Genomic DNA, 18,718 nt, shown 5'->3' with positions numbered 1-18,718 from the left:
CAGGAAATCCTGGGTCAGTAGCACTCACCTCTTTACGGATATACTAAGTCCTGGTCAAGGTAGACAGCTGTGAGGACCACCTAACATTGTTCGGAGACCACAATACATAACATTTAAAGGAGCCGTTTATACAGGTGAGCATGTGGAATCCAGCAGGTCGTCCGCAGAGGCAGGCCTTAAAGTCAGATTTCTAATCTAAGTGCTAACCTAGACTTAATTAAACAAATCAAGTTACGAGGCAAAGCCGGCTCTGCAACGAAATGAGATGCCTGGGGCACGGGACATAAATGCTCAATAAAGTGCAGGGTTTCGGGAGCAAAGAGTAAAGTTTGAATTTTAGGATTTATTTCATTTCATGATTACAGACTTAGGGCATGGTAGGCAAACAAAAATCAGTAAGCACCTTTCCCCACATAGCCGGACACAGTCGCCTTTTATGTGATCTGCACACTGACTTGAACTCATGGAGTTGAAAGTTAGCAACAGCAAACCTGGGACGCAGATGACTCTTGCACGGCCACCCCAGGGGTTGGAGTTGTGAGCAGCAACGCTGTGAGCTCCAAAGTTGGTGTTTATGTCATTTCTGAAGATTCTGAATGGTAAGCTGACACCTCGTTAAGGCAAGAGCTCCGCAAAGCTGTCTTCTTCCATAACCCAGGCCACCAGCAGTCGGAAGCGTTACTATAAAATTACAATCATGTTTCCAAGCAGTGATTGAACCGGTTGTGTCCGCATCCCTTTTCAGAGCATCCCTGAGAGGAAAAAGAGGTCCTGACCGACCCCCGTGAGCAATGCCTCCCATAGTCCACCCAGGTCCTCTGCAGCAAACGCTGCCAGCCTTAATCCTGACCAGTTTACCATACCCACATCCAAGGACCAGTTAAAGCTGATGCCAGACCATAGTTTGCAACCATAACCCCAAGAAGCTGTTCTGCTGTGGCACGAGGAGTTCCTCAGGATGCCAGCAAAAGTGAAGTTGCCTCAAAGCAGGAATGACAGCTTCCGAATGGAGGAGAACACCTTTAACATCTTGGAATCCCATGCTAGCTTCACAGCCTTCGCTGACAGAATCCAGAAGCCTCTCACTTTACTGATGTCTTCCAAGTGGCAGGCAGGTCAAGAGGAGTTTTCAGGCTTTTCTTTGCCATGGCCCATGAACTCCAGGCCTTCAATAGGAATCTCTTTCTCCTTGATTGCTTTCTAAAGGAGGAAGAAAATGCACTATCAGTCCACGACAGCTTGCAGTCCATGTTTTGTGAATGAGGTGTAATGGTACAGAGGTAAACCACACTGAACTAGAAGGGCTTGAAAGCCACCATTCAAGGGGAACCCTTTTGTTGTTGGTTTTTTGTTTGTTTGTTGGTTTGAGACAGGGTTTCTCTGCATAGCCCTGGCTGTCCTGGAACTCACTCTGTAGCCCTGGCTATCCTGGAACTCAGAAATCCGCCTGCCTCTGCCTCCCAAGTGCTGGGATTAAAGGCGAGCACCACCACCGCCCAGCTGGGCACCCTTTTTTTGAGACAAGGTCTCATTCTGTAGCTCTGGCTACTCTGGAACCCACACACCCTGCCTGCCTCTGAATCCTGGGATTAAAAGTGAGTACGGTTTAGCCCTGTTTTAACAAAGCAGTGCCAAGCCGGGCGTGGTGGCCCACGCCTTTAATCCCAGCACTCGGGAGGCAGAGGCAGGCGGATTTCTGAGTTTGAGGCCAGCCTGGTCTACAAAGTGAGTGCCAGGACAGCCAGGGCTACACAGAGAAACCCTGTCTCGAAAAACCAAAAAAAAAAAAAAAAAAAAAAAAACAAAGCAGTGCCACTGTACAGACTGTAATGTAAGTCCTGTGTGGTATGCACACCTGCTCTTGGGAGGTGAGGCCCGAAGATCAGTTCAGGTGCCTATCTCTATCTTAGTGACAGTGTTCACTCCGAATCGGCTCTGTGACCTTGAGTTACCGTCCCTGTCTGAGAACTGGCTAAAGGTAGCTTCTAGAATGGAGAGGTTGTTTTAGGTTAAGTTTGCAGTGCTGGTTCGAAATCAAACCTTACTGGCTACAACTGGTAATTGTGGAGGAAAACAGAGCAATGAAAAGATCACAACAAAACAGGTGACTTCTGCAATGCCTTACCGGTCTAGAAAACAGTGAACACCATCCACTCCTAATAACAATGAAATGACGCACCACCAAAATAAGCAAGGTCATCAGACTCTAGTTCCTTTGAACCATTCACTTCCTATTTCTGACTACTAGTTTTTCCATGTGTAAAATATAGATAATAGAAAAAAATAGATAGATAGATAATAGAACATCTTGTCACCAAGACTTGTGACCTGAACTTTATTCCCAGAACCCACATAAATGTGAAAGGAGTAATCTGACTCCCGGAAGTTGTCTCCGCCCTTATCGCAGCCGGGAACACATTCCCCCCCCCCCCCCGAGACAGGGTTTTTCTGTATAGCCCTGGCTGTCCTAGAACTCACTCTGTAGACCAGACTGGCCTCGAACTCAGAGATCCGCCTGCCTCTGCCTCCCGTGCGCTAGGACATTAAAGGTGTGCGCCACCTCCCCCCGAACACGCCAATTTTTTAAAGATACGGATGATAGCTACTTGCACGTTTGGAATGAATCCCAAATAAATGAGCAGCAACAACAAAATACTAATGTAATCTGTATAAAGCAAAGCACCGCAAAGGCATCCCGGTGTGTCAAGTGGAGACAGCCGGGCGGTTTCGGGGATAGCCGAGGAGGGCTGGCTGCTACGGCGGGGCCGGGCGAGGCTCACCTGCACACACTGCTGGTAGCGTTTGAAGAGGTCGGTGCACGGGTCCCCGGAGCCGTCCCCTTTGAGGAACTTCTCAGCAAACCAGCGGTTGAAGCACTGGTCGTACTCGCGCTTCATGTCAGTGCAAGCCTCCCCGACGCTGTTCATGGCGGTGATGGCAGCTGCGGTGACGGCGACGCATTCTGATGTCGTCACCCCCACCCCGCGCGCGCGCCGCCCTACCGTCTGTCGCTACGGGGGCCGAGAAGCAAAAGAAATGTGGTCACGGGCCGCGAGTGTGCGATTTCGGGCCCCGCTGGACGCGGGCCGAAGCTTTGCTTCCAAAGCGGGTCCACAGGGAAAGATCCAGGCGGCGGGGCTGGGGACCCAGGCTCCACGCCTCGTTCCCCAGGGCAACGGTCGCGTATCCCCCGCGGTAATCGAGCATCTGGAGCGGCTGGCGCTGGTGAACTTCGGCAGCCGCGAGGCGGTGGACCGGCTAGAGAAAGCCATCGCCTTTGCGGATCAGCTGCACGCCGTGGACACCGACGGTGTGGAGCCTCTGGAGTCGGTACTGGAGGACAGGTAAACTCCCGGCTGCGGTCTCGGACCTTTGAGGCTGTTTCAGGTCCTTTGCATAATTGGAAATTTGTCCAGTCACCGCGAGGATGGCTTCACTCTTCCCCTAGTTCATTATTGATCCTGTCACTCTCGCTTAGAACCCTTTTAGCCTTCCCAGTCTCGATGTAAATAGGAACCAAGTCCGAGAATCCCCTACTTCAAAGAGCCGTTACCCGCCCTCTCGGGTGTGCTGTCCCCTCAGTACCCTCCAGCCTAGACTGGTTTACAAACCACGTTTATTTCCTTAGAGTGTTTTCACTTGCCTACCTGAGCATCTGATTAAATATCTGAAGAAGTCAAACACTATATGTATAACCTCAAGTCAGTTCATATGCTAATTACGGGATATCCAAATAACAATTAAGTTATGCCTCATCTTTTTTTTTTTTTTTTTTTTTTTTTTTTTTTGAGACAGAATCTGGCTAAAATTTCGAGGAATGGCTTTGAACCCAAGGTTATCTTGCTGTTTCCTTAGTGATATTTATAGGCCTGTATTTACCACCCATAGCATTGGTTTCATAAAGTCACTGAAATGCTTTGCAAAGTTTAAATCTTGTTAGTCTCCTGTCCTTCTCACCTTCGGGTCTTTGATCTGCTGCACAGATCCAGAGAGGTTAACACTATTTGCCTAACATTACCCAGTAATTCACATCAGATACCTGATGTCATTTCCCACCCAAGATCTTCAGGACACGTGCCCATGGTCTTCAGGTCCTCAGGTCCTCGGCTGTCACAGCCCCTCCCCATCTCTCCAAGCTAGCACTGTCAAGTTCTTTCAGCTTCTTGACTTCTCCTTCCCTGTTACTTTTTTTCCCACAATTTTCAGTCCTTGCTTTTTACCAGCTCCTTATCCCACCTACTTCTCCTCTCTTAAGTTGTCGACTGCCATTAATTCTTTTATTCCTTTATACAGTATATTTTTTATGGTTCTACTGGTATTCAAAAGCGCTGTTAATCACTTAAATGTTAGTTCTCTGCCTTCCCCCCTTCTGTTTATCCAAATAGCATGAATCATGTTTGGATTTTTTTTCTTTTGTCTAGCACTGAGTAAATACTTGGGAAATGCTCAAATAAACATCTCATTAATTTATTTGGTGGAGAGAATAGAATTACAGAATCAGCAGTGGTGGTGGTGGTGGTGGTGGTTCAGCGGGTAAGGGCAATTGCTACCAATTCCGATGGTCTTAGTCTGTTCCTGAAGACCCGTATGGTGGAAGCAGAAACTTGACTCTAACAAGTTTTCCTCTGACCTCCCCAGGCACACCATAGTACATACCTCTGCCACATACAAAATTTTAGAATTGTAATTTTTTTCAAGAGTCAGGATTTCCTGTCTTCTAGGAGAAACTAAAGAAATGCAGTTCCTACAAAGGGAGGAGTCAAAAACAAACAAAAAAAGACAAGAAGTATTTTTGTCATGGTGTGGCTCAAATTTGAGCTTGTCATTCAGTGGCCTGAATTTCTTCCCATAAATTATGTTGTTTTAGGTTAATGAACCGGACAAGTCATTTTAATATGACATTTGTAGGACTTCAAAAAAATAGGCCTCATGAATCCCAGCATCTCAGGCCAGACTTGAATGAGCTTTTAATCTTTAAGTGTATGTGCCCGTGAGCCTATGCCTTATGTGTGCAGGAATCCACAGGTTGGAAGTGGCTGCCTGTGAGAGCTCCCGGAGCAGTTTCAGGCAGTGTGAACTTCCATGTTGGTACAAGGAACGAAACCCAGGCCCTCTGTAATAGCTAAATGCTCTTCCCTCATGAGCCATCTCTTGAGCCCGACTTTTTTGTTTGTAGGCAGGGTTTCTCTGCATAGCCCTGGCTGTTCTGGAACTCACTTTGTAGATCAGGCTGTCCTCGAACTCAGAAATCCACCTGCCTCTGCCTCCCAAGTGCTGGGATTAAAGGTGTGCGCCACCACGCCCGGTGACTTGAGTGTTTTAAATGCTTGTCTGAACTCAAAGCATCCTAGTGATCCATAGGTGATCAGTAGTCTTAGGCAACAGCCATGATTACAGCCGAAGCCCTGACTGGCTAGTAGAAGTCTGTCTACACATTAACAATGTATTGTTTGGGTTGATCTACAAAGCCTTAGTGTGCCAGTGCCTTGGGCTAGGAGTTTGTGTCCAGTTATCTTATATGACTTCTGAGGTAGAGTGACATTTCATACAAGAAGCAGGCTTAGAATTTCACAGGAAAAGCCAGGACCTGGGACTCAACCCTGTAACTCTCAAGTAATGCTGCGACAGGCCAGGTAGTAACTCCTAAATACCCCTTTTGCCGTCTTAGCAAATCCAGAGACCGGCTTCACTAACATCTCACTGCAGCCAAATACTTCAACACTTTATTAAAACAAAAACTAGATGGCTCTGTGGATAAAGGCACCTGCTGCCAAGCCTGATGATCGGAGTTCAAACCCCGAGTCCCACATCACATGGTGGAAGGAGAGAACCGACTCTTCCAAGTTGTCCAGATCTCCATATATGCACTGTACACACACACACACATTTTAAAAACAAGTTTTTCTTTTTAAAAATTTTTTTTATTTTATGTAAGTACACTGTAGCTGTCTTCAGACACACCAGAAAAGGGCATCGGATCCCATTACAGATGGTTTTGAGCCACCATGTGGTTGCTGGGAATTGAACTCAGGACCTCTGGAAGAGGAGTCAGTGCTCTTAACCTCTGAGCCATCTCTCCAGCCTCATCAAGCCTTTTGCAAAGGAAGTATTCTACCTTTGAGCTGTAACTCTAGCTCCCTAATGTCTGGAATAAGTCAACCAAGCTCTCATTCTAAGTCTGTAGCAAAGTGAAAACAGAAATGGGAGGGGAAAGTTTTGCAGATACAAGTTGTAGTGCAAAGCAACCAGGGAGTCACCGAAGCAAAGTGAACCAACTGTTGTACGGTTCAAGATCAGAAGCAAAGTCCCTCCTCTCTCTGCTGCTAAGAACTTCCTGTTACTGGGGTAAATCGCTGTCCACAGTTATCATAGGTGATAAGTAGTTCGTAACCCCTTTTCAACCAGGATTCCTCATTGGGACTAGGATACAGAAAGAATGTTTTCATTCCTCACAGGAAAGTGCACAGCTTATGTTAGCCTAGATGCCAAGGTTATGGAAATGGATAGATATCTTAAAGAGCATTAAAACTCACTGTGAAGAATCCTGGTAAAGACGACAGGTACTTAGTAAACAACTGGCCTGAAACTGCCCATGGTGGCTCAAACCCATAATTGTAGGACTTGGGATGCTCCAGCAAGACTGATGCAAGCTTTGAGTTTCGTCAATGATTAAAAGAGACCATGTTTCCCAAAAAACAGACAGAGGCTGGAGATGACTTAGTTAAGAACATATGCTGCAGCTCTTGCAACGAGGTCCCCCAGATTGAGTCCCAACACCCACGTTAGGTGGCTCATAGACACCCACAATTCCAGATCCAGGGTCTCTCAAGGCAAGGGCACTCAGACCCCCTCACATATTAAAACTAAAAACTATTTTTGAAAAACCTTCTGGGGCTGGAGAAGATGGCTCAGGGGTTAGGAGCACTAACTGCCTTTCCAGAGGACCTAGGTTCGATTCCCAGCACCCACATGGTAGCTAACAATTCTCTGTAATTCTAATTACAAGGGAATCCAATGCCTTCTTCTAGCCTCTATGGGTACACACACACAGGGGAAACCTCCAATCATGTAAAATAAAAATCTCATAGATGAATGCCCCAAAGCCAGTAAGCATGAAGTCCTTGGCTGGTTCCTCAGCACTACCAAAGCCAAACAAAACTGTCCCTTCCTCAACCCCAGCCAGGCCTGTTAGCACTTTAGATTCTTGTTGCTGCAAGAACGCTGGCCCAGCACTGTGGCGCCAGTGTTTGCATTTCCCTTTTTCACTTTGCTTTTTCAAGACAGGGTTTCTCTGTGTAGCCCTGGCTGTCCTGAAACTCACTCTGTAGACCAGGCTGGCCTCGAACTCAAGAAATCTGCCTGCCTCTGCCTCCCAAGTGCTGGGTTTAAAGGCACGCGCCACCACCGCACCGTAAGACAGGATCTGTGTTTGTTGTGGAACACTAACAGTATGATGTGGCTGCTGCTGTCCTGAGCTGTCAGCAGGTCAAACTATCCAAAGACTTGCCCACCTCAGGCTCCTTGACTGTTTTGAAGGAAGGAGTTCAAAAGGCCCTACCCCTCCCCAAGATTTACCACCAGTTAACAGTTGGTGGGAGAGGTATTTTTCTTTCCAGTGTTGTAACTGCTCATAAAGTTCGTGATCCTACAAGTAATCCATTGCTTCACCAAGCTAGACTTGGATCTGTCAATGAATAGATATTAGTCTTCCTGGGAAATTTTCATTCAGCAGTCATCTGCCTTTCACTTGTGGTACACCAGCCTTAGCCTCATGTCAGTATGTGCCACCAAACCTGCCTGATGCTTCTGTTTGTACTGCATTTATTGAAGATGGGTATGAGAGTGTCACAGCGCATGTGTGGAGGGGAACTGCATCTCTTTCATTTGCATCCTAAGAACCAAACATCACCTTTGCTGGATCCTTTTCCACTACTCCACTTTGTTTTCTTTAGTCAAGCAAACATTTTGAGGCTGAATAGATGGCTCAGTGGTTAAGAATGAGAACTGTTCATGCAGAGTACCCAGCACCCAAACCAGCCAGGCAGGTCACAACTGTCTCTCACTCTGACTCCAGAGGATCTGATGCCTTTGGCTTCCATGAGCACCTGTACTCATGCGCACATACCCACATAGACATACACATACATAAATAATAAAAACTTAAATTACATTTGATGTTTATAAAGAAAACTTAAAATACAGGGGTGATAAGTAACTTGTTGTATTAGGACTTGAAGTCAGCTGACTTAAGATCTATGCTCTTAGGGATCCTCCAACAGAACCCTAAGTCCCAGAAAGACCAGCCACCTTTGCGTGGTGCAGCAGTTTTTGTTGTTTTTTTTTTTCTTCTCTCCCTTCTGTGTTAGGGATTTAATTTAAGAGCCTCACATACAAGCAGCACTCATTGAACTTCTGACCTACTGCTACAGCTCTCTGGTCTACTTTTACTACAGCACTCCTAACTAGGCACAGCAGCCACAGCAAAGACTGTTCTGCCCCTCTACAGCCTCCTTAGGGGTCCTGTCTCTCTGTACTCTGGAAGCTTCAAGTCTCTCAAACTGTAAACTCTGGCATTTGCTTTTTACAGATGTCTCTACTTGAGATCTGACAATGTTGCAGAAGGCAGCTGTGCTGAAGAACTACTACAGAATTCCAATCACGTTGTGGAGGAATACTTTGTGGCCCCCCCAGGTATGTGATACCCAGAGTGGCTCAGACATTCTTGCTGGAGACAAATACTATCTGAATGCAAAAGGACAAACTGCACACAAGTGGTGGCATTGTAAATGACAAGTATCCAGGAGTCATATTCACCTTTAGGGTCCAGTCACACTGAAAGAGAAGTGCAGGATTAAGGGGTATGCACAGCAGACTGCACATCTCTGCGCCTGGAAGCCTGTCTACAGGCACAACTGGCTCCTCCATACAGAGTAACCCAAGCCTATTTGCTTGGGAAATTAAGTATATGACATCTGTCTGGCATTTCCTCAGCTTTATTGGCAATCAATTCAAATAAGACTTAACAGTGCCACACAGGCCAGCTGAAACATACCTGTAAGTATGTCAGCCATGGTTTGTAATCCCTAATATAGCAACTTGCGTTTCCAGGCTCACTGTACACAGTTTAGAACTTGTTGTCTCCTGTGCATGAGTTCTCAGAGCTGCCAGGCAGTCAGCAATAAACCCTGTGAGCGGGAGGACGGAACTCTATGCTAACCATGCTGTTTGCCTTGGCTGGCTAAAGATCCTTACAGTGGCAGGGCCAGTAGTTCCTCCTACTTCATTTCATGACATGTACCAAGGGATCACACTGCAGACAGGACCTTGCTCCTGACAGAGGTTTGGTCTGTCTTTCACTCTTACCTGCATCTGTTCCTTGCCTGTATGCACTGAACAGCACGGATCTGGCTTCACTCTGAACCGTTAACTGATGCTTGAGAGTTAGGAAGAAGGACGGCATCAATACTTACTTCCAGTTCTCCGTGAAATCCATGTGACCAGTTAGTTTAGGAGAGCCAGCTGGACATCAGGCTCAACTCTAATGTTCTTCTTATTTTTCAAACAGGTAATATTTCCTTGCCAGACATGGTAAACAAGATTCCTTCTTCCACAGCAGAGTAGCTATTCTGGGGAAGGGGCACCCTGTCAACATGGTGGACTCACAAGGGTGGTCATTTGCTTCTGTGAACTCTATCTAGTATAAACTGGATTTACAGTTTCTTGGTAATTGATCCGAAGACAGAACTGGACAACACCCAGCTAGCAGAGAACCACAAGCCTGCTTCCAAGGGAATGGATCAAATACTCAGACTCATTCTGTCTGAAAAACAACCTCCTCCCTCCTCTGCCCTAAAAACACCACCTTGCCAAAATATATCTAGGCGGACTCTTCTGTTTAGGTGTAAGAGACAGATGACCTGGGATGAAGAGACAAACCAGTTCTTTTTAGTTGCTTTCCCACTGGCTTCAGAGCCAGCACATCACCATCTGTTTCTGGGTACCTACCTTATTCCTACCAGAGGGCTCGTTTTCTGGATAAGTTTGAATAGTATCAAAGTAAACTACAGCCTGGAACTCCTAATTCAGAACTATCTTTCTTTCTCAGAGAGCTATCCAACCTCCACCTTGCACTCAAGTGTCCATGAACAACATACATACAACAACACACACACACAAACAGTATACGTGAACACCCAACCCCCAGACACATACCATGCAATATGAACACCAGCCAAATAGTTCCTTTCTGAAAAGAGAACTCGTTAAAAATAGCCCTGGGCCCGTCTTCATTCTTTCTCTTCCCTTTATCTGCAATGTCTGTGTCCCCCACACACCCTTTTCTTGTTGCTCAGATAGGCCTCTCTGTACATCAGGCTGGCCTTGAGCACACAGCTATCTTCCCGCTACGGCCTCCCAAGCACAGAGGTTGGAGGCCTGAGCCACCTCAGTGAACTACTATTACAGAGAGTTCAGTTTACAATGCCAGGTCTGAATTGTAAGAACTCCGAATCTGGGTCAGAGATCCCTCAGTCATTCAGAGAACTTCCTATCCCAGGTGTGGTGGCTCTGAGTCTTTCATTTCATTCCAACACTTGGGAGGCAGAGGCCAACAGATCCCTGAGTTCAAGGCCAGCCTGGTCTACAGAGCCAGAATTATTCTGAGAAACCCTCTCTGGAAAAGAAAATGTAAAGAAAGAAAGACATCAAACCAAAGAAACAAAACTCCAGCACTTCCTGTTCTTCAGCCTGAGCTGAGTTGGGCTCTGGTACCCACCTCAACTCAAGGTGACCCATGACCTCCTGCATTTGCAGCTCCACAGGAGTTGATGCTGTCTTTCTGGCCTCTGTAGGCACTAACACACACATGGCATAAACATGTAAATAAAAACCAACCTTTAAAATAAAAAATTAAAATAAAAAACCAGAGTCTGCCTTTGGTGTTGATTTTTTACAATCGCCACCATTACTCTGGCAGAGTGATGAGTTTCTGCTCCTTACAAACTACCATGACAACTCAAACGATGGTTCTCTTTGGTCAGTACCTGAGTATGTAGTATGAAACCTACATACTCAATCAAAGACAACTGCACGCAAGTACTAAACATTTAAAATATATTTCTGAACAAAACGGGCCCCTTGGTCGTCGTGACTGCCGTCTCTGAGCAGAGCAGCCCATGAAGATGCAGCACTGGTTTCCGACCCATAGTCAGGGTGAGAAATATACAGCTTGTTCCTGAACCACAGCCACACCTTCTCTCTGCAGCCTAACAGGTCACTGCTAGTATGGTGGCTCTAGCCGAAATTATGTAGTTCCTTACAATAAAAAAAAAATAAAAAGAAAAGAAAAAAAATGTCCTAAGACTCTAATCAATCTGGAATGTAGACTCTGAGCACAAAGTAGCCCAGCTCATCTAAAAAACTGAAGAGACCCTTCCTTCCCACCCCCTCAGTAGGGCCTGAAAGGAGAGAAGTAGTGTGGCGAGCCCCGGCTTTGGTATGGCGAGTCGCGGCCCCTGGACCCGGACCGCGACCGTGAGTAGCCATAGCTGGTGCTTCTCTCAGGATACACTCGGATGTAGGAAGTCTCACCCTAAAATCCAAACAAACAGAAGGGAAGAGTGAAGACCCAGAGGCACGAGCAAAGCCCAGCCCCGGCACTCACTGTGTGCCTGGCACTGTCACCTCTCTCAACGTTCACTGTCACATGGAGGTGGGTACCCGCCCTCTCCGTTTCAAACGGAGGCTATAAGCAGAGCAACCCCCGTGGCTCTGTTCACTCTAGACAGGCTTTAAGGTAGAGTGACATCATCAAATGAAAAAAGTACGACCCGCTGCTATTGATGGTCAATTAGACTCAACGGAAGGCATGAACCCACCTCGTGAGAGCGGAATTTGGTGTCATCCAGTTTACGCAGAGCATATTCCATGTCCTCTTTTCTCAAATATTCAACCATCCCCATTCCGTCCTTCTGTACGTCTGCATAACAGACATCCCCAGCTTCTCGCATGTGATCTTTCAGGTCCTGCCAGCTGCCTGATGGAGGAAGTCCTGGCAGAGAATGGAAGAGAGGACCACAACCTCAGCTGTGCTAACTGCCCTACGAGAGCTGGCTATGCCTATGATGGTCTACGCTCTGTGATCACTTAATTCTTAAGGGTTCCCAAGTCACAAAGCATATGGGGCAGAGAACCAGAGAACTATATTGAAGTATATATGGTAAGCCACTGTGAGAAGCTGGTCTAAGGTAACTGTCCAGAGACCAAAGCCTCTCAACTAAGCAAACAAATCTGCCTGTCACAGGCTTCCAACCTCTGAGAATTTACCACTCTGTGCTTCACAATCAATGTGACACTCCCCAAACCTAGTTCCAGGTTTTATCCATTATGAAACTTATTAGTACCAAGTATTTCTTGCTGAACTTATTTTTCCCAAGACATGAGTTTTGAAAAAAGCCAAGTGCAGCCAAGGGAACAGCACAAGAGTCCGTGTTTGTTTCTTTACAGCGTGACTGGCTGACAGAGCACAGAATACCTCGTTAAGAGACCCACAGTCCTCACTACGGTGGGGAAGGAACACTCACGCTAAAGCTAGTTGGAGTCATACGACCCTACCTGGTGTCATGAAAGGGAAATGTGCTCCTGCTCTCAAAGGCTGTGTTTGCTGCGCACAGCTCGGGACTGCAGCCATTTCCTAATAGTTTTCTAAGCAGGAGTTCAGAGCAGCATGGAGAGAAAAAAAGATAATGTATGACAACTTGAAGGAGGGAGTGGAGTCCTAGGGTTAAAAACTACAGAGGAACACAGGGAGACAGATTCCATCACTCGTACACATGACTATGATTGTGGGACTGTCACACTTTAAAAGGGCCCTTCAACCGCCCTGTGACATGCAGAGGACCCTGCCCAGGGTCTTAGCACAGCACTGATATTTTAAAGACACAGCTGAGCTGAGCACTTGGCACATCATCTGGTGACACCAGTTATAAATAAAAGCTCTATCCCTCCCAATGCAATCCCCACGATTCTAGGTTGTGTGCAGCTGGCTCCTGTGATGTCTGTGAAGGAACATTCCCAGAGGAAAGGTCTGCAGACAAAGTGCTCTCCCATCATCTTGGCCTCTCACCAGTAAGAAAGCACTCTAAGAAACGTGTTTCTCAGACCATGGTGGCGTACGCCTTTAATCACAGTGCTCAGGAGGCAGAGGCAGGGAGATCTCTGAGTTCTAGGACAGCCTGGTCTACAGAGTAAGTTTTAAGACTACCCAGAGACCGGTTCAGAACAAAAAGAGCAGTAGGTTTCCGTCCCACATAGGCTGCATTACTTGCACGGTTTCATCCGTACAATGTCTGCCTCCCTGACTAACCAGAGCAGAGCTTTCCGCTGCCCAGGTGCACTGGCTCCTGAGAAGCCAGCATGTCCCAAGTCCTCAACACTAAGCCACACACTTCCTTGAAGGCTAGACTCTCGTTCAGCAAAGTGGTGAGAACATACCTGAAACAAGAACTCGGAAATCTGACCGTCTTGTAGGAGGCCCATTCCTCGCACCACGGGGCCACCCACCCCGACCTCCATAAGTCCTGGGGAACTCCACACGGAGTCGACACTGGCCATAATCGTAACCGTTTCTTCCATAGATCGCATCCTCAGCATCTCTGCAAGGCAAAGACTGAGATCAGTGCTGCCCCACAGGCTGGGTGACTTCTCCATGGAGGGCGAGAGTCACTGAGCGGGGAGGGAAGTCAGCCGGAGGGAACAGGGAGATGGACACCAGACACAAGCTTGCCACACTTGCGCTCAGGTGGAGGGCCGTTCACATTATTGACAGCTGGGACAGCAAGATGGCTCAGCCAGGGCATGCACACACTCTGAAGTGCAAAATATGTTAAGAAACTGAAAGTGCAAAATATACCCAGAAACTGAAAAATACACACAAACCAACCAAAAACCAACTTGACAATTAATGGAGGGGTTTGAATATGAGCTCAAGATGTGACATGTATGCATGGAGGCAGCACAACAAACTCATTATTCTGAACGCACAGCTCCGGTTGTCAAGCACATGGTTCTCCAGGGATGAGAAATGCAGATAAACAGAGTACTTGGACGGTGCTGACTCAGGGACTGGAGACGGCTCCACCGCTAAGAGAGCTCACTGTTCTTCCGTGGGACAGGGCTTCGGTCCTCAGCACCCACACAGAAGCTCGTAACAGTCTGCAACTCCAGTTCAAGGGGATCCTGTGTTTCTTTTGTCCTATGACCCCCACTATGCATCTGACATACTGGGTGCATATACACACACAAATCAGTTTTGGGGGGAGGCTGATCCGTAGGATTAAAATAATTGTTGACAGATAACTCATTTTGTCAATAAACCAAATTTATCAAAACATGGCAAGCATATTCTCTAAAGCAGGGATTCTCAACCTGTCACCACCCCTCTGGCAAACCTTTATGTCTATATGACTATCCATAGCAGTAGCAAAATTAGCTATGAAGTAGCAAGGGAAATAATTCTATGATTGGAGGTCACTACAACATGGAGAACTAACTGTATTGCAGGAAGGTTGAGAACGCCCACCGACAGCTTGGAAACATCCTACAATAGGCCCCGTAACAGTCTTCCACAAGACAAAGCTTACTGAGCAGGAGACACTTTAATGTTCCCAAAAGCCAGGCATCCGGGAGGCTGAGGCAGGGAGTTCTGAGACCACCGTGGTGGACAAAGAAAGACTGCCTCAAAAAGTCACTGCAAAATTAAATTAAAGACTAATGAGAGGAGGGCCCGTCAGCACCCACAGGACAGTTCCCAACCATCAGTAACTCCAGTCCCAGGGGAGCCAACCACCTCTTCTGACTTCCTTGGGCAACAGGCATGCACATGGAGCAAATATAGCCAGGTAACACACACACACACATCTTAATAAATAATAAATAAATTAAATTTTAAAAAAAAGAAAAGAAAAAGATAAGAGGTCTAGGTTCTGTGACTCACGTCTTTAACACCAGCTACGGGAGCCAGAGGCAAACGATCTCTGTGAGTTCGAATTCTGGCCAGTCAGAGCTATAGTATAAGATCCTGTCTAAAACACACACACACAAAAAAAGGCATCAAGGAACACGACCACGGCACCTTGACTGCTGGAGTGAATTACAATGGACTGGAAGGGTCAAGCGTATTAAGGATTAAAAGCAGAATTTGTAAGTAAAGGATATAAGTTACCTCTTGAAGCTTTTATAACTCTAATTGAGAAATTATAGTTAATTTATAACTGCCTACCCAACAGTTATCAAATCTTAAGTGCTTTCTTTGAAACTTCCCAAATAGAGCAGAATATAGGTCTTCTGTTAAGACTAAAGGAAAAACAGGATAGTGTCACACCAAGTAACGGGGTACAAATCCTACCTAGATCCTCTCCAAACACCTACCAATTGTTATCCCTTTACTAACCTCTTGCATTAAACAATCCACATTTTGTGTGAAATATGGTCAGCATCCTCTGCTTCAGGGGCTATTGAAAACGCTAACTACACGCGGCATGGCACTTGACACAGAACTTGACTATTAAAGACACAATGGCACTGTTCATTAGAGCCATAATTTTTCTCACGTTCATTTGTTTTTAAAAAAAGTAGAAAAAAAAAAAGCTTCAGTCTATTTTTGAGGCAAACTGCAAGACACTTAGGGGATAAGCTGGGTTAGTCTTCAACCATCGAAGTCCGGAGTACTTCTACTGTGAATCCGTAATCTCCAACCCAGGCCGGCGAGACACCGGGTCGATAGGCAGAGATGAAGCTCTCCTCCCAACGAGGCTGAGAAGACAGGGAACAGGTCCTTACTGACCCTCCCAAGGGGACGACCGCCAACGGCGCAGAGATCTCAAAACTAAAGCATACTTTCCGGCCTCTTCCTGACCCAGGGCTCACGACATTTGCACAAAAAAATAAAAAAAATAATAATAAAAAAATCAAAGATCCTTCGGCGCGGGTTTGGGGGAACCTAGCTTTTCCACATCCTTGCTACGATTAACTTCTGGCTTCTGGCGGGGGATTAACTTCCCTCGTTAGAAGGTAATGAAATCAGAGATGCTAACCCCCCCACCCCTCTCTCCCGCTGGTTTAATCCGATCCCCCTTTACTAGAACTAGGCACGGTGGAGCGCCCAAGTAGGGACTGGCCCCAGACACCCCGCTTTCCAGCCGCGCAAAGCAACCTGTGGTCCCCGCCGACGCCGTCTGTTCCCCGGTAACGGCGAGGGCCACCCCCACCCCCAGACCCGAACCCGGATTCGGGAGGAGGGGGACTTAACAGAAGTCTTCCCTCATTTCGGGGTGCTTCCCGTTAGGGTGCCTTTCTCAAACTCGAGGGCTGGGCAGAGCGCGCTGGTTTTTACCCTCCTCGGGGGCAAGTCGGGCGGGCTGGAGCCTTCCGATTGAAGGAAGTGACACCAGGCAAAGCCGCCTCCAGCCGGGGGGCGCCGTGAGGGGTCGGCACGGCGGGGAGGGGGAGGGGAAGGCGCTGGGGGAGGGGAAGGCGCTGGGGGGGGGGGGAAGGGGAGGGGAGGGGAGGCCGGGCCCGGCGGAGATGGGACGAGCCGCCGGGGGAAATCCTCACCGCGGGTCCTCGAAGCGCACGAAGGCGAAGGGCACGAGGCCGTGCCGGTTCTTGAGCTCGATCTCGCGGATGCGGCCGTACTTATAGAACAGGTCCTCGAGGTCCTTCTCGCGCACGTCGGACGGAAGGTTGCCCACGTAGATGCGCCCGTCGCCCTCGCCGCCGCGCTCGTCCGCCCAGCCCGACGACATCCGCACCGGCCGACGCCGCGGGCCCGCCGCAGCCCACGTCCCGTCGCAGCCGCCTCCGCCGCCGCCGCCTCCTCAGCCCGGGGCCCCCCGCCGCAACCTCCCCCGCGGGCTCCCGAGGCGCTCAGCCGCACTGCATTGTGGGAACGCGGCGCGGAAGCCGTGAGGAAGCGGGGGCGGGAGGGGGGCGGCAGTCGGAGGATTTTTAAAGCGATCTTAAAGGGGCAGCCGCCGCCGCCGCGAGGTGCGCTTGCGCAGAGGGCGGGGTCTCTCCCTAGAGATGCGAGCGGAAGGTTCCTGGCGGTGGGAACCGAGCGCCCCCTAAGCTGGGAGGTCACTGAGCCTAGGTGAGCGTGGGGCTGTCCTTCTGAGGAGAAGGACGCCGACCCCACAGAAGCCCTCAGGCTGCCCAGCGCTGGGCTATCCTGGCCCTCGGTCTGAGGTCTGTAGTCGTCCCTTAGACCCGAGGTGTAAGCCTGGGATGGTCGCCAAAGCTTGGTTGTCCGAGTTTATGGAGAGTGGATGCGCAAACCTTTCGTTCCAACACTCCGAACCCGGACAGAGGAGGAGGATCTATCTCCATGAGTTCAAGGCCAGCCTGGTTTACATAGAGAAAGAAAAGGTATAGTGGGGAAGAAGGTTTATTGTAGGTATGTGGGAGAGCATTCTATACTCAGAGGAAGGCCGTCTAGGAGAGTCCAGAAGGGGACGTGACCAGGCTGGACCCTGTGAGGAGAGGCGGGAAGGAGAGGGGAAAACGATCCAGCAGCCAGGAGGTCAGAAGGTGTAAAAAGAGGTAGGTAGTCAAGATGTCTGGATTATATAAGGAAAAGCCTCTAGGGGAAGGGCAGCCTAGCCCCTGGCCTGGAGGGCGGGGTATGTGAGCCAAACCGTGTAGCAGATAAAGACTGGTGGATGCCAGAAGCTGGAGACCAGGTCTGCTTTGGTATCTTAAATAGGCACCTGAGCGGATCGTCCCGGGTTTGAAATTTCACAGCTACCCTGTCTCCAAGAAAGAGAGAGAAAAGAGAATCTGTGGAGGATACACATGTATTATTTCATATAATCACAAGCATCCCTGTAGAGTTTGCCTATCTGTGCATTCTGAACTATAGAACATCCTCACAAAACAAAACAGTGAGTGGGGATGCATGCTGGTAAATCTCACTCTCCTGAGGCTAAGGTAGGAGACTTAAAAATTCTAGGCTAGCCTTGACAACAACTTACTGAGATCCTGCCCTGAAAAACTATTTAAACCTAGATGCCTGGAGGGATATAAGGCAAAGCTAGCAAGATGATAGAGAGCTGTAACCCTAGGCAGTGTGTGTTCCCTCGGTGGTTGTTTCACTTGTTCTCTGTAAGATTTTGGATCCCAGCCTAAGGCTACACCATAAAACAATATGTCCAGAGGCTGGAGAGATGGCGCCAGTGATTAAGAGCCTTGGCTGCTTTTCCAAAGGACCTGAGTTCAATACCCAGTACCTACATGGCAGCTCACAGCTGTCTGTAACTCCAGTGCCAGGAGACTGACATTCTCACACAGACAGACATATAGGCAAAAACACCGATGCACATATAATAAATCTTTAGAAACAAAAAAACCCAAAAGCCTCAAATTACATATATTTATGTTTATCCTTGAATTCTGTGTAGTTAAAGAAAGAAAAAAAAAAAAGGACAGGTGGAACTCTGAATTTGAGGCCAGCCAAGTATGCAGAGCTAATCCCAAGACAGCCAAGGATGCACAGAGAAAAACTGTCTTTAAAAAAATAAAAAGCGGGGGTGGGGGGGTGTATAGGGGACTTTTGGGATAGCATTTGAAATGTAAGTGAAGAAAATATCCAAGGGAAAAAAAAAGCCGGTGGTAGTGGTGGCGCACACCTTTAATCCCAGCACTCAGGAGGCAGAGGCAGGCGGAT

At 48.0% G+C, this 18,718-nt stretch overlaps 3 protein-coding genes across 3 annotated transcripts; 1 reads left to right on the top strand and 2 right to left on the bottom strand.

Moving 5' to 3' along the window:
* Window positions 1-323: 323 nt before the first annotated feature.
* On the bottom strand, window positions 324-2,982 carry Triap1 (TP53 regulated inhibitor of apoptosis 1). The gene is made up of 2 exons (XM_021162393.3): window positions 2,781-2,982; window positions 324-1,200 (listed from the first exon to the last, which is right to left on the bottom strand). Exons 1-2 carry the CDS (start codon window positions 2,925-2,927, stop codon window positions 1,117-1,119), a joined length of 231 nt encoding a protein of 76 aa, XP_021018052.1. The 5' UTR covers window positions 2,928-2,982; the 3' UTR covers window positions 324-1,116.
* Window positions 2,983-2,997: 15 nt separating this feature from the next.
* Gatc (glutamyl-tRNA amidotransferase subunit C) lies at window positions 2,998-10,061 on the top strand. The gene is made up of 3 exons (XM_021162392.3): window positions 2,998-3,344; window positions 8,588-8,691; window positions 9,566-10,061. Exons 1-3 carry the CDS (start codon window positions 3,037-3,039, stop codon window positions 9,619-9,621), a joined length of 468 nt encoding a protein of 155 aa, XP_021018051.2. The 5' UTR covers window positions 2,998-3,036; the 3' UTR covers window positions 9,622-10,061.
* A 1,034-nt stretch (window positions 10,062-11,095) lies between these two features.
* Window positions 11,096-16,955, bottom strand: Srsf9 (serine and arginine rich splicing factor 9). The gene is made up of 4 exons (XM_021162391.2): window positions 16,612-16,955; window positions 13,492-13,652; window positions 11,877-12,049; window positions 11,096-11,590 (listed from the first exon to the last, which is right to left on the bottom strand). Exons 1-4 carry the CDS (start codon window positions 16,800-16,802, stop codon window positions 11,447-11,449), a joined length of 669 nt encoding a protein of 222 aa, XP_021018050.1. The 5' UTR covers window positions 16,803-16,955; the 3' UTR covers window positions 11,096-11,446.
* Between the last annotated feature and the right edge of the window lie 1,763 nt (window positions 16,956-18,718).

This window comes from Mus caroli, unplaced genomic scaffold (genome assembly GCF_978045245.1).
Source record: "Mus caroli unplaced genomic scaffold, Mus_caroli_1 scaffold_4, whole genome shotgun sequence".
NCBI lineage: Eukaryota > Metazoa > Chordata > Mammalia > Rodentia > Muridae > Mus > Mus caroli.
This window is presented reverse-complemented; position numbering and strand designations above follow the sequence as displayed.